The sequence below is a fragment of the Stegodyphus dumicola genome, chromosome 2 (assembly GCF_044657685.1).
Source record: "Stegodyphus dumicola isolate Sdum_Otavi_A_Nest chromosome 2, ASM4465768v1".
In the NCBI taxonomy this organism is placed as follows: Eukaryota; Metazoa; Arthropoda; class Arachnida; order Araneae; family Eresidae; genus Stegodyphus; species Stegodyphus dumicola.
In genome coordinates this window covers 250,399,103-250,426,085 of record NC_140769.1, presented here as the reverse complement: position 1 = coordinate 250,426,085, position 26,983 = coordinate 250,399,103, and the positions used below count along the sequence as shown (strand labels likewise).

Sequence of the window (26,983 nt, the reverse complement as noted above, 5' to 3'; positions counted from 1 at the left end):
AACTCAAAAACGAGTACTCGTAGAACGTTGAAATTCTATGTATAGGGTGATTCTAAACTGTTTTTACAAATTAAGAGGGTGATAGTACCCATTCAGACGAGCAAAAATGACCATAGAACGTAAGGTCTCATTCCACTCTGGGAGGCAGAAAAGAGGAAAGTTGAAACGCGTCGAGGAAGAACAAGAATCAAGAATTATAAGACTATCAAGAATTGTCTACTATTAAGTCTATTGTCTACTATACTATTATATTACTTATAAAACTATCAAGAATTAACCGTATCCAAATTTGCCCTGAGAAGAAGCAGAGTTTTGCTCTTAGTTGGTGCCCGAGAAAGCCAATCAGAGCAAACGGTGTCCTTGAAAACAGCACAACATTATCCCTTTAAGCATTACCTTATAACTTCATCCGAAACTTTTCGTAAATGCTATGGCGGAGTACACGTACGAAGAATTGTGCAGATACTCACCTCACATACGGTGAAGCAAAAGGAAATGCACGCGAAGCACGAAAAGCTTGTACGAACAGCGATTTGCAACTCTTCGGATTCCAAGTGATCCAACCTTTTCCACTGTTCATCGAAGACTGCAAGAAACACGCTCTTTTGCCATCTTCAAAAACCAATGCAGGACGTTCGCGAAATGCACGAATGCGAGAAATGGAAGAGCGAGTTTTGACTAGATTTGAAGTAGCTCCTTCCACAAGTACGCAAACAATGGCATACGAAATAATTATTTCTCAGCCAGTGGTGTGGCGTATTTTATATGAGGAGTGCATGCACTCCGACCACGTGCAAAAAGTGCAATCTTTGGACACAGATGGTTATCCCTGCCGGGCAGACTTTGTGCAGTGGATGCTTGAAATGAGGAATAATGATCCACGATTTTCTGCATTAATATTATTGTTATTTAGTGACGAGGCAACATTCAGCAGAGAAGGCATTTTCAACGTGCACAATAAACACGTTTGGTCTGATAGCACTCCTCACTGCACTGCCCCTTATTTTTTGCACCCGCAGAAATTTTCCGTGAACTTGTGGGAAAGTAACCTGAATGATTACCTGGTAGGCTCTTATATCATGCCAGACCGTTTAACAGGCGCAACATACCGTATCTTCTTCAAACAAGTGCTTTCCAATTTATTGCAGGCTGTTCCGTTTCCAATCCGGAGAGGCTTGGGTTTAGACCGTCGTGAGTGTCGCGGACAAAATTAACTCGACACTAGGAATCTTCTTCGAGAGTGTGCCAGTCGTTCCTTCGCCGATGTCAACTGTGCAACGACCCGCGTGGTCGGCACTTTGAACACTTTCTGTGAGTAACAATAAATCTGATTGTGCAACTTTTGGTCTCTTCATTCGCTTTCCCAACACTGTTTACGTAAGTTCAGGTTGGAATTATAATATTTCTCTTTTCTGCCTCTCACAGGAGAATGCGACCCTATGGTAATTATTATTCCTCTTTTCTGCACATCAGATATTTTCCCTTTAATAGTAAGAGATCTTACAAAAATTTCCAAAAATAGTTTTTGAAACTAGCTTCCCCAAACTAATTTTATCTTAATATGAACTGTTCTGTGACTGTTAACGTAAATGATAAAAGTGTCTTCCATATGTCCACTTACGGTTAAATCACCACAGTTAATTATGCGGATGTTATTTTAGTTATTTTGATATTTTTAGTTACTATTCGGTCTAGTTACTATTACTATTTTAGTCACCACAGTTATTTTAGTGTTTTTAGTTACTATTCGTATGAAAATTGTTTCATCTGGAAATAATGTAATAGATATTATTTAAGCCAGATAATAAAATTACGTATTTCTTGAAATGAGATGCTAAAACAGCTTTATTATGAAAGTGATATAGTATCTCAGTATTAAATTTAAAAGCATAATTTGTTCTGTTTCTTTAAGTATAATATGTTAAGCTCAAATTCAAATAATGTAAACACCATACACCAAACGAAGTTTTAAGAATTATTAAAAAATGTCGAGGGAGACTGAAATGAATCAAACTTCTTTTAGAAGTAAAAATATTTTGCTAGGTTTTCTTAAGTATATTTTGCTAGGCATAATGGTTGAATATACCTAGTAAAATATACTTAAAAAACAGAACAAATTATACTTTTAATACTGAGATATATCACTTTCATAAGAAAGCCGTTTTAGCGTCTCATTTTTAGAAATACGTAATTTTATTATTTGGCTTCAATAACGTCCATTATATTTTTTCCATATTAAGCAATTTTCATACGAATAGTAACTAAAAATACATTTCATCCACATAATAACTGTGGTGATTTAACCGAAAGTGGACATACGTAAGTTCCTTGCAGAAAAGGGATTTATATCAACATCGCTCAAAACGCGTAGAGAGTTTTTCTATAGTGGTAATGTCTATCTGAGATTAAATTTTGCTTAATTTTAAAAGAATAATAACATTTATTTCGAAGTTAAGTATAAAAGAGGTAGTATGTCTCTATTTCCAGCCTTAGAGAGTTTACACAGCATTTGTGAAGTCCATGTAGTATTTTTTCCTTAAGTCAAAATGTATTCAAGTTGTAAATGCATTTTAATGCTTTTGATTAATGTGCTGTAAGAGTTTATCTTTTTGATTACGTAATTTAAGAGAGCCGAAAAACGTTTAAAGCAGACTTTGTAAACATAAGACTCATTCACAGAATAAAATTTTCCATGTTCGGAACGCATAAGATAATTTTCTTAATAAATTTATATGTTACAGATAGGAACGTGGTCTGAGAGCTCAAAATTGCAATTAACCCAAGATTCTGGTTCGCCTATAAGACCTTCCTCTGCAGCTTACCGGGACTCACCACCTCTGCGAGTGACAAGTATTTTAGTGAGTACCACTATCAGCTTTTTCTTGTAAACTGTATCCCACTCCTGACGTACATCATTTCGCATACACATGTAACCTCACTCTGAATAATTAAAGTGAAAGAAAGATCGAGAGAAAATTTATCCTTTTTTAGACTTTATCTCGAGAAATCAAGATAAAAAAATCAAGGAGCAAAATATTAGATTTGATTTCGCGGAAGTAGTAATATAATGAGTATAACAATAAAATGAAGTGTTTTTTTAATAACAATCTCATAGCGTATTTTCTAATTATTGATTAGTCTGTGATAACAAAAAGGATAGCACTTCTAGATCCAAGGTATTTATATCTTCTGAGTTTTATTTTCGTTCACTTCGAAGCATCTACAATCTGCTTACAACTACTGTTCAGATATTCCTTACGTTTTGACAAGTTTTGAATGTCACAAATAACACTAAACACATCAAAATAATGACTTAACTTCTCAAAACTTTCTGTCATTGACATAAGATCAGTGCCTATTACAACATTAAAAAAGTTTAGCATAGTTCCTTTTATTTTTCTAAAACGTATTCGTTTCTGTTTTCATAAGAAAAGTGCATTTTTATTCTTTTACATCTGGCTAAATAGGTTTCGTTTCTGGTTGAACATCTGGTTTCGTTTTAAACTGTATTTGGTTTTACTGCCGTTTTAAATTTTGCTTTTTCCAACAGGTAGAACCTTTTCTAAAAATTCATGCGGATGGGAAGTATGAAGGATATGTCATAGACCTTTTGGAAGAACTCATGAAAGTAATTGGACGAAGTTATGTTCTTAATTTAGTGAAGGACGAAGCATATGGAGTTCTGTATGATGGAAGATGGAATGGAATGATAGGAGAACTTGTTAGAGGGGTAAGTATTGCAGCAATTTTTTCGTGCAGGATACACAGCTGGCAGCAGAGCCGTTGCATCCCAGGGGACCACACTAGGTCGCATGATTTAACGGGCAAAGTTTTTTACACTTTAGGATGGAAACGGGCAGCAAAATTTTGGAGTCTCAAAGTTTGCACAGGGCAGCAAAATGTCTAGCGCTAGTCCTGTGCTAGACATTCGAATCAAACAAAGATCTACTTCCCTTTGAAATTAATTCTATGAACTGAATTTTCGATCTCTCAATTGAGCACTTGATACAATATCAGTGACCCGCTTTGGATCAAAATATTTATCAATGTCCAGCGTATCTGTACTGCTGGTGTCTTTACGGGGCCTTTATATTCTCGCTTCATAGGTTAGAATGCACTGCTTCATCCTGATACATATATCTGAGTAGTTTAGTCTGATTTAATATGCAGAGTTCAAAATACAGAAGTACACCTTGCGAAAAAGAAATCTGAAAGGTTTCAGATTTTAAATTACGTCCAAAGGGGCCTTTTTTTAACGTTTTGTGTGTTACCTTTATTTATTAAATATCATGTTCTTTGCATTTAAACCATAAAATTCAGTTCAAGAGCAATATCGCAAAATAATTTTAAATTGAGCATATCTTTAGAATTTCCGATACACAGTTCCGCAAAAATTCAGTGTCGCCAATGCTCGCTTTGAAATCGTTGAGTTTGTTAATCAAAAATTCATTGAAGTTTTACAAAATATGAAATCGATAATAAAACAAATTCCAAATTTCAAATTTGGGCTTTCAGATGCCCATATTCGCAGTAGGATTACGTCATTCAAAATTGGATGGCTCTACGTACCGTTGTTTTATCACAATGCGAGAAACATACACACATGTATGCAGATTATTCATTATTTAATTTCTTGAAATATAATACAGGGCGATAGTATTTGGTGGCAATGATTTGAAAAGTGATACAGCCTTTTAAAGTTTTCAACGCAAAGTCGCAAAACGAAAAACAATAGTCCTTCAGGGGTTATGTGTGTTACCTTTATTTATTAAATATCATGTTCTACGTACTCAAACCATAAAATGAGTTCAACAGCAATATCGCAGAATATTTTTGAAATGAGCATATCTTTAGAATTTCCGATCCAGAGTCTCGCACGTTGGAGATAAAAAATGCTTTTTTTTTTTTTTTTTTTCTTTTTTTTTTTTTTTTTTTTTTCCCCGTACAGTGTTGCCATTACTCGCTTTGAAATCGTTAAGTTTGTTAATCAAAAATTCGTTGAAGTGTTACAAAATAAGAAATCGATAATAAAACAAATTTCAAACTTAAATTAGGGCTTCCACCTGCTCATATTCTATAGAAAATTACGTTATTCAAATTTTGATGGCTCTAAGTACCGTTGTTTTATCACATTGCGATAAACATACATACATTCAAGCACATTCTCCTTTATTTAATTTCTTTTGAAACAATACAGGGCGATGCTTTCGGCATACCAGACGTGAAAAATCATAAATCAAACAATGTTATACATATTAGTAAATTACAAATGAATGTCACTGAATGATATTAAATGGAAAAACAAATCAATCTCCGAATATATTAATTTATTTTGTAACCGATTCCTCAAGATAAAAATTATTATTATTAGTCCAAAGGGATTTGAATCCCGAAGGACTATTAGTTTCGTTTTGGCATTTTGCGTCGGACTCATAAATGTCGGTTCACTTTTCAAACTGTTGCCACAAAATGTTAGAGTCCTGCATTATATTTGAAGAAATTAAATAATGAAAAATCTGCATAAATGTATGTATATTTCTCGTATTGTGATAAAACAACGGTACATAGAGTCATCGAATTTTGAATAACGTAATCCTCCAACGAATATGAGCATGTGGAAGACCAAATTTGAAATTTGAAATTTGTTTTATGATCGATTTCCTATTTTTTAAAACTTTGACGAATTTTTGATTAACAAACTCAAGGATTTCAAAACGAGCAATGGCAACGTTGTGCAGAAAAAACATTTTTATCTCCAGTGCGTGAGTCTCTGTATCGGAAATTCTAAAGATATGCTTTAAAACTATTTTGCGATATTGCTGTTGCACTGGATCTTATGGTTTAAGTGCGAGGAACATGATATTTAATAAAGAAAGGTAACACACAAAATGTTAAAAAACGCCCCTTTGGACGTAATTTAAAATCTGAAACATTTCAGATTTTTTTTTTTTAATTATTTTTTGGATTGTAAAATTAAAATAAAATCCCAAACTTTCAAATTAGATATCTCGATGATTTTTTTCGTACAGGAGTCAAACGTTTTGTGTTTTATTTTTAAAAATGAACATAAACTTTTACTAAATGCGCTGGGACTGGGAGACTGTAAAAAATTAGATTCATAATTTGATATATGAAACTGTATGTGAGATCGACTCGTAATAACTAATTAAAGTTGAGCAAAATGAATAACAAATTAAAACTTCATTATCATAAATTGCCAAACTGCACAGAGTTTAACAATACCTGCGCTTTGCAAATCAAAGATACAACTAAACAAATTCTAATACAACAAATCTATTAGACCAGAATATAGGTACGTGGAATTATATTACATCCAAATATGGAATAATAACTTCCAAATGCAGAAATTATCATTAAACACTCAAAGACTTCTCTCAAAACTATTTTGCTTCGAGAGTGGGATTCAGTCACATAATTATTAGTTACATTCTACGCACTGTATTTATATCAGCCCCTAAACCTTTATACGCTTTAATTAATTTAATACTCCTTCTTCTACGTTACATCTACTATCGTTTCGCTACAAAATCAAAAGAGACAGGACTAAATAAGAAATCAAGGGTAACTTATAAGGAGCTTAGAATTAAATGTAACAATATTACCTAAAATAATAAGGCACGTTTCTCTTTCACATATTTCTAATTTCCCTCTAAAAGCTTATAGTAAGTGTTAACTTAAAATAAGTATATTTTGTTATTTTCCTATGGGATATAAATTTTATTAATTAAAAATCAAAGAAGTAAAAGAAAATCTGAAAGGTTTCAGATTTTAAATTACGTCCCAAGAGGCTTTTTTTTTTTTTTTTTTTTTAAACATTTTGCGAGTTACTTTATTTATGAAATATGTTCTTCGCACTGAAACCATAAAATTCAGTTCAAGAGCAATATCGCAAAATAATTTTAAATTGAGCATATCTTTAGAAATTCCGATACAGTCTCGCGCGCTGAAGATAAAAACGTTTATTTCTGTACAACGTTGCCATTGGTCATTTTGAAATCTTTGAGTTTGTTAATCAAAAATTCGTTAAAGATAAAAAATATATATATTTCCAAATTTCAAATTTGGGCATCCAGATGTCCATGTTCGCAGTAGGATTATGTCATTCAAAATTAGATGGTTCTAGGTACTGTTGTTTTATCACGATGCGAGAAACATACATAGATATATGCAGATTCTCCATTATTTAATTTCCTCAAATATAATATAGGGTGATAATATTTGGTGGCAACAGTTTGAAAAGTGAAACGGACATTTAGAATGATTCGACGCACAATGGCAAAACGGAAACGATAGTCCCTCAGGGACAAAGCCCCTTTGGACTAATAAGGAAATTAAAATAAATCTAATAACTCGTAGTACTTGAAGTACTAAGGCTCATTTCTCTTTCCCATATTACTAGTTTCCTTCTAAATGCTTATAGTGTAGGGTTCCTAATTCCTTTTGCTTAAGATGAACGTCGAGGAACATAGTGAACTATGTAGCTATTTATCGCTGAGAAGGGTTAAAATACCCTTTTATTCACTCAAATAAGAATAACAGTCAGCCCCTTCTCGGGCTTACAGGAAGCCTCTACTCGGGGTTTAACAAATAAGAAACTATCTATAATTAACTAAACGAGACTCAGCCTGTAAGGATTGTGTTAATTTTATTAACAGTTAAATTTTAGGTTAAAGTTCCTTTCTTGTCAAAATCTTAACTTCAACTTAACTACTTCCGGCCAGAACGTAGTTTTAGAATCCCTCTGAATACATAATGAGGAAGAGCGGTATTTAACCGCGAAGTTCTACTTGCTGAGTTAGAGAGAATCAGAGTTTCTGATTTGCGCGCGTCTGCCTTTTCGGCTACTCTCTCTCAAAGCTATTATTACGCTCGGCCGTACTCAGGCCCTTGACAGCTTTGCATTCAATTAGCGTTAAGGGGCCAACTCGGTTAGAATCTTGATCGGCTATATCTCTTTTTAGTTTAGATTAGTTTTAGTTTACTTCTTAGCCTCTTAAGTTCAAGCCTAAGTGTCGGCTTTTATTGTGCACTCCGAGACGGAGTTCTGTTAAATCTTATGTGAATAATAAAGGGTTAGTTACCCTTTCATCTTGTTGTTTCTTGTCACACGAACTCAAGCGATTATTCGCTTAACTGTTCTTAAGATTCTTCACGTTCAACAATAACTTAGCATTTACAAAGTGAGGAACCCTATAAGCCGAAGCTAGATACAATTATCTAACATAGTTGGCCCTTAAATTAAACTAGCCGGCGAATATCAATAGGCACGTATACTACGGCCCAGCATAACAGCTTTAAGAGAGACTTAGCCCCAAGGCAAACACGCGCTACTCAGGATTCCTAGCACTCTCTCTCGTAGTTGAACCTTCCTTAAATACTTCTTCTAACTCATTTGCATTCAACGCAATTCTAAAAACACATTCCGGTAGGAAGTTGTAAGTAAAAACAAGAATTGATAGGAAAGGGTTTCAAAATTAAACTGTTTATAAAATTAAAATATACCTTACAATAGTAAATATCAACTCACAATAATTATATTTTGCTATAAGTTATACTTTTATTAATTAAATAATTACTTTGCTATTTTATATCTTTTTATATAAATTCATGTTTTTTATTATTTTATACAATATTCTTTTCAACTTCCTTTGCAATTTTAAATTCTTTTATAAGTTTTGAAATGCATTTGGTTTTTTTACCACTTCTGTTTGGAAATTTTATGATTTTCTTTTTTTCTTCCTAACCGGCGAAAGGAAGCCGACCTGGCTGTGGCACCTCTGACAAAAACTAAAGAACGGGAGACGGCAATTGACTTCAGCAAAAGTTTTATGCTGCTAGGACTTAACATTCTGCTGAAGAAACCCCAAGAAGAAGAGGCGGTAGCTTTCCGACCATTTTCCTTCCTCACTATATGGCCTGTCGAACTATGGATGATAATTTTACTGGGTGTCGCAGTGTTTGCAGGAACTGGCTATGGAATAAGTCGTTTCATTGGTGCACCGGATCGAGTCCGAGCCCTCGAATCAAAAGGAACTGATAATTTATCCCCTTGCGGTAGCGTCTGGTTTACATGCGGATCACTTTTATTCAGAGATACAGGGATATATCCAAGGTTTGTAACTGAATGCATCGTATTTAGTTTTCAATTAATTTATTTAAATAATTTGTAGGAGATTAAATATGCTTCCAAATTTTCATCTTGGCAATTTGAGCATCCGAAATTTGACTATCTGAAATTTTAAATTCTCTCTCCATAAAGACAGCCAGGCAACTTATAGTCCCGTTCTAAACCTTTCAGCAAACAATTTATAAGATTATGTATACGCTGTTTGCCTTCCAGTAATGTATCACAAACTCGTGAGTAAGTTTAAACAAACTTTTTTAGTAATTATTCATTCTAACAAATTTTCACAGCTCATGTAATAAAATAAGACGTTCTCTGCTTGCTTGATTGCAAAATATAAGATTTAGAGTCAAATTTAATATGATATTCAGATGACAAACTATATCTATAAGTTTTGGCTCAGGCTCTCGACTCATGCGAGCAAATACGGCTAACAAAGGTTAAAGCCGATTCAATCATCGATAAGTTGAAACGATTGAAGAATTAAGGTTATGACTACTACATAAATTTGTAAAGACATTAGGTTATTTTGAAGCAGGAGATATGAAAAATGTGCATTGCCGTCGCCGGGACTCGAACCACGGACTTTTCCAATACGCGCCGAGTGTGCTGACCACTACACCACGAAGGTCTGCTAAAGAAGGTGGAAGAAATACCTTACATACTCGCCTTTTAAAGGGCCACTGGGGATATTCTGGTGGTGGAGAATCATCATCCACCACCCTTTTAGTTCGGACGCCACTGTAGAGACATAAGTTATTTCGAAGCAGGAGAGATGAAAAATGTGCAATGCCCTAGCCGGGACTCGAACCGTGGTCCTCTCGAATACGCGTCGAGTGTCCTGACCACTAACGACGAAGACATGCTAAGAAAGCGGGAGAAATACCTTATAAATTTTCTGACAATTCATATTATAAAAGACTGCTATGCAACTAAAATTATATGTGCGATTTAAATACTATTCTTAAAACTATTTGTATTTCCACAACTGTTAATTTTATTGATTAATCATCGGTAATTTAGATAATATTCGTTAGAAAAAAATCCCTTTTATTTCATTACATACGAAATGTGTATAATTATTTAAATCAATATCATCGATAAATTAAATAACATTCATTAGAAAAAATCTTTTTAATTTATTACATACCAAAAGTGTATAATTAGTTAAATAAATACATACCACTTTATTACATTCATAAAACAGTACCTGGTATTTACATAACTATGACATTTTTAATTTCCAGTAGCATTCACAACAAATGACCAGCCAGTCAATCAGTTAAATAGTTAATAGAGCTTACGTACTAAATTCTATTATAGTTTAACAATACAAATTATTTTCACAATCATTCCGGCTTACTTCAAAAATACCGATACTTCTTTAACGCTTTGTCTAGAAACTCAAATAAAATGATGCTAAGTATCTATTCCTATTATAACACTACAATACCTAAATTAATTTTTCCTGGTATTCCATTCTCAACTTCAGTATTATTAAATGAAAACTTTTACCACCTTAACCTAAAAAAAAATATAGGGTGTTTATAAAGTCTCTATACGTTTTGTTTAAACAGGCCTTATTCTGAAATATAAGTTATTTACAGGAAAATGCAACATAATACAACACTAAATTAGTACAATTCAATGTAGCCCTTTTGAGTGTCTAGGCACAATTGCCGCCATTCCACTACACTCTGGAACATCTTATGTAAAGTTATTGGTGTAATTTCAGCCATAATTCACTGTTTTAATTATTCAATGCTGTCAGTCTTTACTCGATACTCTTCGGACTTGATAAAACCCCATACGAAAATGTCTAAGGGAGTAGTTTGGTGACTGTGGAGCCTGGTGACTGATAGGTGGATTAGCCAAGACTAATCCACTTATCAGGAGAAGTTTCATTAAGATAATCACCCACAATAATGGGAAAAATGGGAAGGTACCCCATCCTGTCGGTAGACAAGTGTCAATAGTGCCATCTGATAGTAGCTGTAGCTCAAGATATTGTTGCAATATATCGAGAAAAATTTCTCCAGTGATGGTCCTTTCTGGAAACATGAAAGGTCCACAGAGCTTAGTTATTTCAATTCATACATTAACTTTAGGTGTGTCTTTCTGAGATTCGTATAACATGTTTGGTTGTTCATCAGTCCTCATTCGGCAATTAAGCCTACTAACATGGCCGCTGAGATGGAATGTGGCTTCTTCGTTAAAGAAAACATTCTTCATTAAGTTCTCATTGTCTACAGCTTCCAACAAATCAAAGCACATGGCTTGCCAAGGTGCATAGTCCTCGGCTTCAAGCTTATGCACAGTTTTAATGTGGTAGGCATTCTTGTTTAAAGGACAGCGTAGAGTTTTCCAAACCGTAGTATGCGAATACCGAGTCTCTGGCTGAGTCTTCGTCTGGATGCCTGCTGGCTACGTGTAATCGTTTCTTATACGCTTTGCTCATTTTGTGGCGTTATCGAAGGTCTTCCAGAACGGTCTTCATCTTTAACACTACCAGTTCGCTTGAGTTTGTTTATTAAGGTTTTTAATAGCTGCTCTGGTAGGGGCTTGTTTCCTGAATTTGAGCGCGAACTCCTCCTGCACGTGTTAATACGTTTATCTACGTGTACGGGCACAAACAATGGCTGTTCTTTCCTCTGTTGATAGCATTCTTTCAGATCGCCTCCAAAGAAACTCGAATTAAAAGATACTCGTATATTCAAAAATGTATAGAGACTTTATAAACACCTTGTATTGCATCCAGACCCATCACCACTAAAACTTACTTGCTTTTAAATAACTCTTACTATAAGGCAATTAACAAGCTGGGCGAAAGTTGTAGAAAGATAGTCAATGATCGATACCAGAAGTTTTCTTTAACATCTAGAACTCTGTTCTTGTATACATTACTAATTTAGATTCTGGTTGGAGCTGACGAAAAAGAAGTGAGAGTGCAGGCAATATAGTAAGGTAATAGATTAATAAATGTAAAACCTTACAAGTTATGATTCGAAAATTATGGTATGTTAAATATTATACAGTTTGGTATGTTTTGCAATCATCTAATAGTGTTCAGACTCTTGGTATACATTAAGCGAATTATCGCTATGTCTAAAATAGTAACTGAAACTTGTAAAATTAAATTTAAATAAGGTAATAGCCAAGGGCTACACACATCAATTTAGCGCGAATTTGCCTTACAAATCTAACCGTTATGGATATTCAATATCAGCAGTTATAATGCAAGGCCGAAGGCAGTTATACTGCAAATAATGTAAGGCAGTTACAAATCTTATCTGATGTAGTAACGTGGGCTATAGGGGCAGAGCACGCTCTCTCTTACAATATAAAAACCTCTAAAAATACTCGGACATTTACAACATAATTAACATAAAGGAACCTTACAACATAAACACTAATTAAGCATTTACAAGATAACTTGCAGCGACGTTCCGAATACCACTATATTTATGATTCTGATGTATAACTACAATTATTCAGAAAGAATTTTTTCTTTCACAGAATATTTACTCACCGAGTATGGGCTGTGATTTGGTGGCTTTTCTGCCTCTTTCTGTTGTTCGCTTACGTTTCTTGCTTGTCAGCTGCTCTTATCCGAGCAAGAACAACAGTAACGACTATCCACTCGAAGAAGACATCGCAAGAAATTTTAATGGTATATCATCCTTTATCGCCTTTTTTTTTAATATTTTTTAATTTGAATTTACATACGAATCTGAATTTGCAAACTTTTCTTAATGCTTGTACAGCCGTATCAAAATTCCGCCATTTTGCCTGCTTCATTATATTAAACAACCCTTTATTAAATTTTATAGAAAAATAGTGATACGAAGGTCTAAAATTGATGCAGTAGTGGCCAAAGTTATGGAAACCTTTTAAAAAAAGTATATTTTTTTTAGGTTTTGGTGATCTATAACAACGCCGTTTTTCAGAATAATACTATAGAATTCCATATTAGTGGAAAGATAATTTAATTAAGAATACAATGCGATAAAATTTATCTGGGATTACTTGTGATAGCAGCAAATACAAAGAAAAAAGCCGAAGAGCATCGAAAGAATTAAATAAGCAAAATTTCTCACTATGTCAGTTAATATTTAATTGGGTAACCTTTACCATTAATCACTATGTCGGTTAATATTTAATTGGGTAACCTTTACCATTAATAACTATGTCGGTTAATATTTAATTAGGTAACCTTTACCATTAATCACTATGTCGGTTAATATTTAATTGGGTAACCTTTACCATTAATCACTATGTCGGTTAATATTTAATTGGGTAACCTTTACCATTAATCACTATGTCGGTTAATATTTAATTAGGTAACCTTTACCATTAATCACTATGTCGGTTAATATTTAATTGGGTAACCTTTACCATTAATCACAGCTGTGCAACGCTTTCTCGTGGACTGAACGAAGTATTTTAGGTCTGCCCACATCGTCTAGTGCAGGGATAAGCAAATCGACCGCGGGTCAAAAATCGGAAAAAAAAAAAAAAAAAAAAATTGGCGGGCGAAGATAATTTTTTCTAAAATTTTAAAAACAATATACAAGCATTACTGTTTAAATATGTTGAGATGAATGAAATTGCGGTTTCATTTTAAAAATTTCTTTATATTGAGGTTCGAAGTGAGATGTACTGATTCTAAGGAAAGATGCTAAATGCTCATCTGTCAGTCTACTTCTGAAATAATTCTTTCTAAGGTTCATAGTTGAAAACAGTTATTCACATAAGATGAAGCAAACATAGCACTAATTTTCTGAGCGTGAGATATTAAATTTGGAAAACTTGCTTGGGTACTATAATGATTTGTAAAATATAATGATTTTGGTACTATAATGATTTGTAAAACTCTAACTTTGGCATATTTAGAAACAACTGTTTGAGATGAATGTTAGATTGCAACTCAATTAATTCAAGCTGCAAATCTGACCTCACTGCTTTACAATTTACGTTGCAAGGCATGGTAAAAATATCCAATTCTGTTTGAATGGCACTGAAATCTTGAAATCTGCGTTCGAACACAAAATACAGTTTTTTTTTTTCAAGCCATCTTCACAATTCTTAAGCTTCTCTACATTTACTGAGGGTATTGAATTTAACCTCGGGAAATGACATAAGTCGTTCTTAGCTAGCTGCCCAGCAAACAGATTAATTTTTAGTCTAAAAGCCTTCAGATGGGCTCAGATATCGTCAATAAATTGATCTTTCCCTTGCATCTTGACATTCAAGTTGCTCATATGACAAAGATCTGTGAAAAATGCAAAATCCGAAAGCCATTCTGTGTCTTCTAACATTTCGCACTCCGCAGAACACCGTCTCTCATGGAAGAACGACGCAATGTCGTCTTTCAGCTGCCAAACTGGCTCGAAAACACATCCTGAACTAAGCCGCCTTACTTTCGTGTAATACAGTACATCAGAGTATTCAGATTGCACGGACTGAAGAAAATCTCGAAAATGCCTGCGAGTAAGCACACGAGATCGAATAGTATTTACGTGCTTCACGACTGCATCAAGCACGGGTTTCGTATTCAATGCAGATTTACACAGAACATCTTGATGCATAACACAATGTAGAAAAACAACATTGTTTTCGGGATAGTTTTGATTAAAGCTTCCAAGAAATCCAGATTTTTTTCCTAGGCACTTCCAAAGTTAAAAGCTCTTCCTGAAATTCACGAAAAATATCTTTCTTTTAAATGACGCATGCACGCCAGTTCCGCGGTAATTTCAAAGTTCTCAGCAACACCTCTTATAAATAATACTAATTGAGCAGTATCATTTATATCTGTGCTTTCATCCTTAGCTATGGAGCAAAATTTAAACTAGTTAGTCTTTGACTCTAATTCTGATGTCAAATTTTTATCGATGTCTTCGATTCTAGAAGTTGCCGTTTTTCGAGATAAGCTGACAGTCTCAACATAAATTTTTCTTGTCTAGACATAAAACATCACAAACTTGGAGCATGCATTGTTTAACGAACTCCTCATCACTGAGAGCTTTATTATTTTTAGCAATGTTATACGCTACAATGCATCTTGCATGTGTAGCTGCTTCTTGGATATTGTTTACCTTCTTGAAAAAATTTTGTCGGCCTGATAATTTTTTTAGTCCAAAGGGATTTGAATCCCGAAGGACTATTAGTTTCGTTTTGGCATTTTGCGTCGGACTCATAAATGTCGGTTCACTTTTCAAACTGTTGCCACAAAATGTTAGAGTCCTGCATTATATTTGAAGAAATTAAATAATGAAAAATCTGCATAAATGTATGTATATTTCTCGTATTGTGATAAAACAACGGTACATAGAGTAATCGAATTTTGAATAACGTAATCCTCCAACGAATATGAGCATGTGGAAGACCAAATTTGAAATTTGAAATCTGTTTTATGATCGATTTCCTATTTTTTAAAACTTTGACGAATTTTTGATTAACAAACTCAAGGATTTCAAAGCGAGCAATGGCAACGTTGTGCAGAAAAAACATTTTTATCTCCAGCGCGTGAGTCTCTGTATCGGAAATTCTAAAGATAGGCTCGTTTTAAAACTATTTTGCGATATTGCTGTTGCACTGGATCTTATGGTTTAAGTGCGAGGAACATGATATTTAATAAAGGAAGGTAACACACAAAATGTTAAAAAACGCCCCTTTGGACGTAATTTAAAATCTGAAATATTTCAGATTTTTTTTTTTTTTTTTTTTTTTTTTTTAGAAAGACTTTCTGCATTTTGTTTTCTTTCATATTCGGACATTGCTTTCTAATTGGAATTCTTACGCTGTGAAATGACGGGAAATGTTATATTCTGTGAAGACTGCTACAGCTTAATTGCAGATGAGACGTACTGGTTTATTGTTTACAACTGTAAAAAAAATAATTCCAGGTCCGCTCCTCATTAAAAACGCTGCACTCTGAATCAACTTTACGTCTTTTAGTAGCCATTTTAGGGTTGAAATATTTTATGAATAACCCAAACAAGCTTGGGCCTGATAGAACCTTCCGGCGGTCCGTAGTTAGCCCGTGGGCGTAGTTTGCCCATCCCTGATTTAGGCTATTTTATGTAAATCAATCGAATTAGAAAAGAAAAATGTAATATTTTTTAACAACAAATATTGTTTTTAAATAACCTAGTCTGTTAATATGTTGCAGATTATGAATCAGTGCAAAATCGTCTTTCGAGACAAATAATCTCTTGAGCTAATATAATCTAGTATATGTATATATTTAAGGTAATTCTATACAAAATATTTAATATCTCTGTGGATCTTCCGCCAGATACCAATGATATTCTTTGTGGTATTTCTTCTGATTCTGTGCACGTTATCCATTCTGAATTTTTTGTCTGTTCTGCGGAATCACCTGTCGCTTCATTATCTACTACCTTAATTTTTCTCTTTCTACTTCATCGCTATCTTCATCACTGCTTTTCTTCTATCTGTTGTCAAGTAGTCTATAACCAAACGTAATTTCGTGTTTCATCAATAAAAAGTCGAACTCACTTTTACTTGAACTAATTCCTTCATCATATTCCATGCATATTGTGCTCCGTAACTTTGAAAATAATGTCCTTTCTGCCTCGACTTTCAAGTCCGAACTAACTTCGAAGAGGCATTTACGCACTCTGTCCCAAAAAGTTTATAGACTCAACTATATTTAATAGTTGAGTGAGTTTAATATAGTTTCATAGTTGAGGGAACTATATTTAATAATGATGTGTTTTAGAAAAATGGAAAGGAACACAAACATCAAATAAAAGTCTGTTTATGTTCGTCACATGGGACTTGCATTCCAGAAATTATTCCAATAAGATAGCAATTTGTATTTTAGAAAAAATAAAACACAGAAGACATGTGTACCAAATGTTTACAGAATATTAACATTTTAACAACGTGTGATCTATTTCAAATTACTTAATAATTCAAGTCGCCTCATTATTCCGTATGCCGTCGAATACACATTTCCCCATCGAGAGAACTAAGTTTTATAATAACTCTGCTTCCACATTGTACAATGCACTCTTGATGACTGCTTTTGAGGCACTTATAGAAGAGAACTGCTTTCCATTCTCCGAGAGGTGATACCTGTTTACAAACCCTAATTGTGAAAACTGTATTTTTTAACTGTATTTGGTGTTTTATACTTTTCTGCATTTTACAATTTTTTATCAAGATGTTTTAAATTTTTATGTATTCTTGTCTTGCCGCGAAATGAGAACTGAATTAATTGAATGAGAAATATATGCCTAATGAAATTTGAGGAAATAAGTTTAAATGAAATGAAGCAAAATATATGTATAATTTAATAGGCCGTACAAGGAAGTCATGTGGTGCACACATCAGATATTTTTCTACAAATATTTGATATGAAATAGTAAAAATTATTATACTATATGAAGTTTTCCATCTATTCTGTTTTTCTTCTTTCTTTCTTTCTCTCCCCCTTACAAATTTCGCCAGTAGCTTCTGTAAAGTTTTTTTTTATTATTATTTTATTTATTTATTTATTTATTATTATTATTATTATTATTATTATTGTATTATTTCAGGACTCGCTACAAAAGGGTTCTCCAACTATTGGTACTGTCGCTGCTGGCTCTACAGTGAAGTTTTTCTTGGTATGACGATTTCCGCAATTTTTTTTTAAATATAAATAATAAATACCTCTTCTTGTCTGAAATATTATGTAACTAGAATTATACTGTACAGACATTAGGATTTTTTTTAAAGCAAGAGAGATGAAAAATTAGCAACCGCCTTCGCCGAGAATCGAACCACAGACCTCTGAAACACCGGCTCAGTGTGCTGATCACTACACCACGAAGGCATGCTAGGAAGGCGGGAGAAATACCTTATATACTCCCCCCTTTAAAGGGCGAGTGGGGTTTTTAGGGGACCCAGTCGCCAAATCCTGGGTGTGGAGAATCCTCATCCAACACCCTTTTAGTTCGGGCGCCACTGTAGAGACATTAGATTATTTGGAAAAGCCGAAGAGATGAAAAATCAACAACGCCTTCGTCGGGAATCGAACCACGGACCTCTGGAATACCGGCCCAGCGTGCAGAACCACTACACCACGAAGATACGCTAGGAAGGTGGAAATACCTTATAATACTTTTTCAAAATTACCATTCAATGCCTTTCATTTCGACAAAACCAGCGGGAATGCCTGTGAGCATTATCTCGTCAGCTCTCATTTTTATATAGGATAATAATTGATGCTAGAAGGAAATTTAGAATACATGATGTTTCCTGCTATTTTTTATAACAATGCTATTTTCCGAATTTTAAATATCTTGTCTTTTGGTATGAGAATGATCCATCTTACACTCGTAATTTTTAAATAAAGTATTTTCTTATAAAATTTTACTGGTAATTTTTCATGAAATATGTAATCTAAAAAAGATTAAAAAAAAAGAAAATAAGTAACTGCATGAAGTTAATTACGAGACTATTTTCTTTACTTTTGTTAATCTTATGCAATAGTGAAAATTATTCATTTTTGCTTAAATTTCTTGTGTTGTTTTTATACATTTATTAGTTAATAAAAGATATGAAAGTAAAAATTATCCTTCTTTTCCTCTTCAATCATTATGCGAATATCCATTTATAATTATTAAAGGCTGAAAAACACAAGTCTACGACATTATCGTCATGCGATGACTTGTAGGTACTTACCATGATATTTTCGACGACGATGTTTTTAAACTGCGAAGCTTTTGAACCGCTTTATTTTCGATGACGATATTTTGTACTACAGTGTTTTAGAACTGTGATGTTTTCTCTTTGCTTTATTTTCTCCCACGATGTTTTCGCCTTGCGTTGTTTTCTCCACGACATTTTCATCCGCGATGTTTTCGGCTGTACTCTCCAGTACTTTTCATTTTTTGATACAAATCGTATTCAACCGGAGAACGCCGTATCGCTGAATAATAGAAGCTCTTGCAATTCTGTTATGAAACTGAACTCCAGTTCTAGCAGAAAATTTTTACGATCACGTAAGATTTTATTTTATTAATAAGCAAGTTTTAAAAATCGATTCTAACTTCTAAATACACGCCCGTGTTTTCTTCGGAAACAAGATTTTTAAGGAAAGAAATTCCCTCACCCATATATCAAAACCTTATTCTCTGTGATGTGTAATAAATGACAGCTCGTTTGACAAGGGGTAAATTTTTCTCTCCGAAAGTACTAGAAATGATTGCGCTTTCGTGTCCGCTGATCAGTATTGGAAGCTTCACTTACTCACGATTTACAGTAGAACGTGAAAGTGGTATCATTGTGATGTTTTCCCAAGTTACAACGGCCTTAACGTAGTAAAATATTGAGATAAATGGCTCAAACACAATCGACGCTAATGACCTCCCACGGAAAAGACACATGCAAACCTTTCACAACGATATAATCAAATATGGAGGCTGTAAATAGTATCTTGTGCAGAACCTTATGTTTATTCCAAGCTTACAGATAGATCATTTCCGAGATTCGCGAGAAATGTTTTTCTCTGTCACATTCTGCATGATCACTAGACTTACATCGGCTGAGAATTGTTAGTAAGCGTTGAACTCGCTAAACACTTTCTCTATTTTCTCTTTATTTTATAAATACTTACACTTTCTCCCCTTTTCTCTCATTCTCATTACTGACGCTTTAATCATTCTACCTTTTCCCATATGTATGCAGGAAAAATAATGAGCTTTGTTTTTAAACGTTTTTTGAAATAGTAAATTGTAATGTATATTCAGGAATTAAACTCAAACAGAGCCCGACGCCACTGTTTCTAATTTTTGAGTGAGGTTTTAATTTCAACTCGGAACCCCAAATAAGACGAATTCTAGTATTTAATTTTGTCACTTAACTATTCATCATTAATTTAATTTGATTTACTAAACTTTTGTATAGCTCTTTACATTTTATTGAATTTCATTTTTAATTAGTCCAAAGGGATTTGAGTCCCGAAGGACTATTACTTTCGTTTTGGCATTTTGCGTCGGACTCCTATAAATGTCGGTTCACTTTTCAAACTGTTGCCACAAAATGTTAGAGTCCTGTCTTATATTTGAAGAAATTAAATAATGAAAAATCTGCATAAATGTGTGTATATTTCTCTCATTGTGATAATATAACGGTATCTAGAGCCATCCAATTTTGAATGACGTTATCCTACTGCGAATATGGGCATCTGAAATCCCAAATTTGAAATTTGGAACTTGTTTTATTATCGATTTCATATTTTGTAAAACTTTAACGAATTTTTGAGTAACAAACTCAACGATTTAAAAGCGAGCAATGGCAACACTCTACGGGGGGGGGGACCTTTTTATCTCGAGCGCATCGAACCGTGTATCAGAAATTCTAAAGATAGGCTTATTTTAAAATTATTTTACGACATTGATATTGAACTAAATTTTATGGTTTAAGTGCAAAGAACATGATATTTAATAAATAAATGTAGCACACAAAACGTTAAAAAAACACCCCTTTGGACGTAATTTAAAATCTGAAACATTTCAGATGTTTTTTATTTAATTATTTTAATTACTTATTTTTTTATTTTATTTTCCTAACTGCTTTTCGTAAGGCTCCGAAACAAGTTTTAGAGATTAAGCCTTGCTCAATACGATAAGCATCTCCTAATACGAAGAGAGGAGGAGAGAAGGATTCTGTAGTTTAATTGTTCTTTCTCGTTTTTCTTGTTTATCTGAAGTTTTCATGTTTATTACTGTTACTGTTGATGTGCATCTGAAATCTCAAATTTGACTATTGCGAAGCTACTTTTGCGACTATTGTACTATTGCGAAGCTACTTTTGCAGAGGAATCGTTTTCTCATGTATATGATTCTGGATAGTAGCTCAATATAAATAATATTCCATAACGGTAATCTTTGCTAATATCTTCAAACTAGAATTCCTTTTCGAAACCGTTTACAGTAGTTGATATGGTCACTGCGGGGGGGGGATATGGTGGACAGTTCTATATCTCCCGTTAGAACGGGAGTACTGGACCGACTGACGAAATTCAAATTGCGTTTTTCATGTCTTGAAAGCGCGACTTAGGATATATATTAGATTTATATATAGCGTTGCTCTAATAAAGGTATTTTGACACAAAATCGGACCTTTTTCTGAAATAATATACCAACATTTTTCCGTATTTAAATTCTACAAATCAAATTACGCCAAACTACCAAGTTTTCTAAAAATCGCAGGAGTAGTTTTTAAAATATTAACTCTCAAAATTTTAGCTCCTCAATATGAATTGAGTTTGGTATATATTTATTAATCTCTCTTTTTTTTTTCAAACTTATTTGATTCTTCCTTTCACATTTCAAAACTCAGGTTCATTTCAAATAAAATTCAACCATTTTTTATGATTTATTTTTAAAATTTGTATTTTTAAATAACTTTTATAAATCTTTAAAAAAAATTGAATTATAATCTATAAAATTTTTACCATCATCTTAAAGTAGACGTATTTCTAAGCATACCTGCAGAAATTTACAGTTTTTTATTCAAAATTTCCGAATATATACATGAATTTATATATTGGCCCGTTTTGAAAATTTGGCATATTTCTTCAAAGCAATAAAACATCAAATATGGTTTAGGCACTTTGCTAAAATTACTTGAAAGTAGGAACGAAGTGACTTTTTCCGTTCATGCAACAATGTAAAAGGATAGGTACGAGGTTATTTTTTTTTTCTCTCCAGCATTATGGAAGGGAAAGGAAAATAGGTTGCTATATATTAAGAAGTTCGCCAAGTGAATTATTCTTGGCGCAACCTGAAAAAAATTGGGCCAAGATAAATTTTTGAATTTCTCTGTAAATTTCGCATCAAATTTTACAAAATTTATTATCTAGGCATCATTTGAGTCGTAAAATCGAAATATAGAAAAAAAATGGTATGTTATTTCAGAAAAAGTTCGATTTTGTGTCAAAATACCTATGTTAGAACGATGCTATATATAAATCTAATATATATAAGTCGCGCTTTCGAGACATGAAAAACGCAATTTCAATTTCGTTAGTCGGCCCAGTAGAACGGGAGATATAGAACTGCCCCATTTTTTTATTTGCTAAGAGTACTTACTTATAAACGATGTATTACTTTGCTGTTCTCATTATTGCATGCAGATAAAACAACATTTATTTGCCGTCAGTTTTATTTTAGCAGAAAATGCTTCGACAATTGAACACTCTTTCAGTTTTTTCAGCTGCTACTAAATGAAAGACGAGTGCCACAAACAGGCCTTAATTTCTTAAGTGCCGCAGCGTTATAATAAGGTCGTTAGGAAACATGAAAAAAAATTGAAATTAAAATAGGAAATAATTATTAATGATTTATGTTGTTAGAATACGGCAAACCCCAGGATTGCTAGTATATGCGTAAAGGAAGGGATATCTTCATGGTGAAATTTCTAAAGAAACCTTGCTCGTATTAATGTTTCACACGGGGAAAACCAACCAAACAGCCAGCCCGTTCTCTTGGCTTCGAACCCCAGTCTTGGGTTCTCTTGCATTTGACACGTAGTCAAGTGTAACGTAAGGTAAGTAAAGTAAGGTAATTTAATGCATCGTTGTATAAAATAACCATTTTCATTTCCCATATTTCATTACCTCGAAAATTCTACAAGGGCACTTTGTCACTACGTTTGGTGCTATACGAGCTGTTAAGTATAGTATACTATGCCCCTTGTCATTCGATGCGCATTAAGAGATATAAACGACAGTTTTTCTACACAGTTCTGTGAAGCTGCACTATATTTCTACGGCCAATGGTGAAATTCTGATGTCCCGCTCACTTCTACCTACACCTGTAAATGCGGATATGTGAAACTGCCAATACCTTGTAGAGACATTAGGTATTATTTGAAAGCAGAAGAGATGAAAAATGAGCAATGCCCTTGCCGGGACTCGATTCACAGACCTCTCGAATAACGCGCCGAGCGTGCTGGCCGCTACAACACGAAGGCATGCTAAGAAGGAGAGAGAAATACTTTATATATCCCCCTTTTAAAGGGTGGCTGTGGGTTAGGGTAACCCGTTGCCTAATCCTGGTTGCGGAGAATCATCATCCACCACATCATTTAGTTCGGGAGCCACTGTAGAATCATTAGGTATTTTTTGAAAGCAAGAGAGATGAAAAATAAGCAATGCCCTCGCCGGGACTCGAACCACGGTCCTCTCGAATACGCGCCAAGCCTGCTGACCACTACATCACGAAGACATGCTAGGAAGGCGGGAGAAATACCTTATGACCTAATGAACGGACACGACGGTACGACCAGGAAAACTACTAGAAATTTACTGGTACCCAATCGAGCTGTCTAAAATTTATTGCACTTCCCGGGGGGGGGAGGTTAAGGTACATGGCAGCTTTTTTTTCTCCGTAAGCCTCTCAGCTTCCATTGTTTATTTAGAAGTTAGAATCGATTTCCAGCTCTGAACTTATAGGGAACAAAAACTTTTACGAGTCAAGAGGACTTTCTGCTGAAATTGTGATTCAGTTTCCTAAAAAGTAGTGCCGAAGGTCATCTTATTTAGTGCTCTGGTACGCTCCTGTTGGAATTACGATTTACCTCAAAAAATTAGTAGTGTTAGAACTCACCACGATGCAGTTTACACACAAACCACAAACAAAAAGAGAGAGATCAATGAATATTCGAGAACTTACTAGTAGCTAACAACGACGCCCTCTGCAATGAAAGGAAAGAGAAATATAAGGAAAAGGGAAAAGGAAAGGGATAGAATCTATAGACAAAAATGGAACTAATGAAAAGCTGATTTTTTAATATATTCAAGGAAAATGCGAGTAAGAATTTAAGTTATTGACTAATTTTGGGGGAGAATTGTTAGGGGTGTATGGCATAAGGTATTTTACGTTAATTTAACAATTAATATGATTTAAACCTTTTCCATAACTTCTTTTCCGTAGGTTGCAAATTAAATGCTAGAGTATTTAAGTAAAGCGTTTTGAATGTTTTAGAGCTTCTGGCAGCGTCGCCTGCTGTTTCCATTTAATAGCCCAGTTCTGCCAGTGAATAAAATTTAGCCATTTCGCTAGCCGACTTTAAAACGCGCAATTAAAATACGGACTCTTGGGGGTCCGTATTTTAGGAGGAAGCCCAGCTTAGAAAGAACAATTTGCAATTCCTTGAATTTGAAATTTCAACATATGTTACTGTAAAGGCCTTTATTTTCGCGATTTTCGCGAGCCCGTCGTAATCGCGAAAATTTAAGCCTTGCGAAATACTTTTTTTTTTTTACGCCTCAAATAATAATAAAAAATCAGAAATTTTTTACTCATCCAAAATTTCATGATTTATTGCACAGTTACAAGCTGTTTCTTGACAACTTTCTTACTTATAACTATTTTTTGAATAATATACAACTATATTTCTCGAATATAAAACAATAAAATTAATAGAAGGTAGCTCATTCACTTAAAATACTATTTATACTAGCTTCTTTGAAGCTATTCAAAATTATCTCATTTTTGGCTTCAATACCGTTAAAAGAAGCGTGAATCGGTTTCAGTCGTCATGTTCGCAAGTCCACAGATTCTTTTTCCTCTAGAATTTGAAGCTTATTACAATACCACTCAATAAACTCATTCTTGAGCAAATGCTTGAACTCGCCATTTACAGTTAAGTCCAAAGGTTGGAGCTCTCCTGTGCAGGAAGCGGGCACAGAAACTGGAATAATATTCCTCTTCTCTAGTCAGTCAGAGAAAGAGGATCTTGGTGTGCCTTAAAAACGTCGAACAATTCAATCGAATTTTTCAACTTTCTCAACTTTACTTAGGTACTTTTGAAATTTTTCAACTTTCGGTTTTGTTCATATAAAATTCGCGAAATTTTCAACTCGTGAAATCACCGATATATTAATTTTCACGAAAATGACTGTCCGCGAAAATAAGGGCCTTTACAGTATTTATTGACTACCCCAAGCGCTGAACTTTCTGCTCATTTTAAAGATTTAATAAAAAGGTTACTTACACCTTTCTTAGGTTCTTTCTTTTTCATAATATTTTAGACTGAGCGATAACTTGCTTGTCAGTCTAATAAGATCAGAAGGACTTATGACAGAATTTCTACAGAACCAGGACTCTCTACATTTGAATTTCTGGTTTACAGCTCAACAGTATTCTGTAACACGTGTTTATCTTTCATTTCATTATAAGTGTTCAATAGCTAAGATCGTTTCTTATGATATTTTGCCATAAAACTTTAAATACCTGTACATAATAACCATATAAATTTAAGGCCATATAAAGTTATTTTTACTGGTACATCAGTTTTATTTGAGTGTCATTCTTTCTCACTGTTTCCATTAATTTCAAACGAAAATTTGAAAGCATCAGTTTTTGTTTAAAAATAAATGAAAAGTGATGTCAAGTATCGTTTCCATTTTATAGAATTAAACGTAGAGTTTGCAAATTTGTGATAATTAAATGCAAACATCATATCGGTTTATTAATTTCCCCCCCCCCCAGTTTATGAATAGAATTGTTGCTCTATAATAATTCGTTTACTTCATATGTGCAGATTTCTGATATATGACGTTTTCTTCTACGGTTTCAGAATACCGAAATAGGCATATATCAAGAGTTTGCCCGATACCTAAAGCAAAATCCAGATGTATTGACCGCCACCTACCGAGAAGGGGTAGAAAGAGTTAGGAATTCGGGTGGATATTATGCCTACATCATGGAATCCGCCTCTAGCGAAGCTGTAGCAAATTCTAAGCCTTGTGATACACTGGTATCAACAGGTTTTCTAAATACAAGGGCGTATGCTGTAGGACTTCCGAAACAGTCTCCTGTCAGGTGAGAATGTACTTGCTTTTATATTTTTATTAGTCCAAAGGGGCTTTGTCCCTGAAGGACTATTGTTTTCGTTTTGCAATTTTGCGTTGAATCACTATAAATGTCCGTTTCACTTTTCAAACTGTTGCCACCAAATGTTAGAGTCCTGCATTATATTTGAAGAAATTAAATAATGAAAAATCTGCATAAATGTATGTATATTTCTCGCACTGCGATAAAACAATGGTACATAGAGCCATCGAATTTTGAATGACGTAATCCTCCTATGAATATGGCCATGTGGAAGACCAAATTTGAAATTCGGAATTTGTTTTATTATCGATTTCATATTTTGTAAAACTTTAACGAATTTCTGAGTTACAAACTCAACGATTTAAAAGCAAGCAAAGGCAACACTCTACAGGGGAGAGAAACCATTTTATTTCCAGCGCGCGGAACTGTGTATCGGAAATTCTAAAGACATGCTCATTTTAAAATTATTTAGCGACATTGCTATTGAATTGAATTTTATGGTTGTAGAGACATTAGGTATTTTTTAAAAGCACGTAAGATGAAAAATTAGCAACCGCCTTCGCCGGGAATCGAACCACGGACCTCTGGAATACTGACCCAGCGTACAGAACCACTACGCCACGAAGGCACGTTAAGAAAGCGGGAGAAATACCTTATATGGTTTAAGTGCAAAGAACATGATATTTAATTAATAAAGGTAACACACAAAACGTTAAAAAAAAAAAAAAAAAAAAAAAAAAAAAAACCGCTCCTTTGGACGTAATTCAAAATCTGAAACCTTTCAGACTTTTTCCCCCAAGTGTTTTATCCCCCCCATGGCAGTAAAATGTTCTCGCACTCCAAGTGGAAACAACAGCGAAAAAGAACTCTTTTTATATTTGTGGGGGAAACTTGTTTAATAAATTAAATATTTGGATTGGATTACGATTTATAACAAAAATCGAATTATGGTTTGCAATAAAAATCATGCAAATATTTA

The 26,983-nt window shown here is 33.9% G+C and overlaps 1 protein-coding gene across 2 annotated transcripts in view; it reads left to right on the top strand.

Annotated features, from left to right (window-relative positions):
- The window catches only part of LOC118192515 (glutamate receptor 4-like), a 69,911-nt gene that overhangs the window by 31,403 nt on the left and 11,525 nt on the right, over positions 1-26,983 (top strand). For both annotated transcript variants that reach the window (XM_085812007.1, XM_085812006.1), the window contains 6 exons: positions 2,742-2,858; positions 3,551-3,730; positions 8,775-9,133; positions 12,662-12,815; positions 17,713-17,781; positions 25,748-25,992. In XM_085812007.1, coding sequence (XP_085668133.1) covers positions 2,742-2,858; positions 3,551-3,730; positions 8,775-9,133; positions 12,662-12,815; positions 17,713-17,781; positions 25,748-25,992 — 1,124 coding nt within the window. The remainder of the gene's footprint in view (positions 1-2,741; positions 2,859-3,550; positions 3,731-8,774; positions 9,134-12,661; positions 12,816-17,712; positions 17,782-25,747; positions 25,993-26,983) is intronic.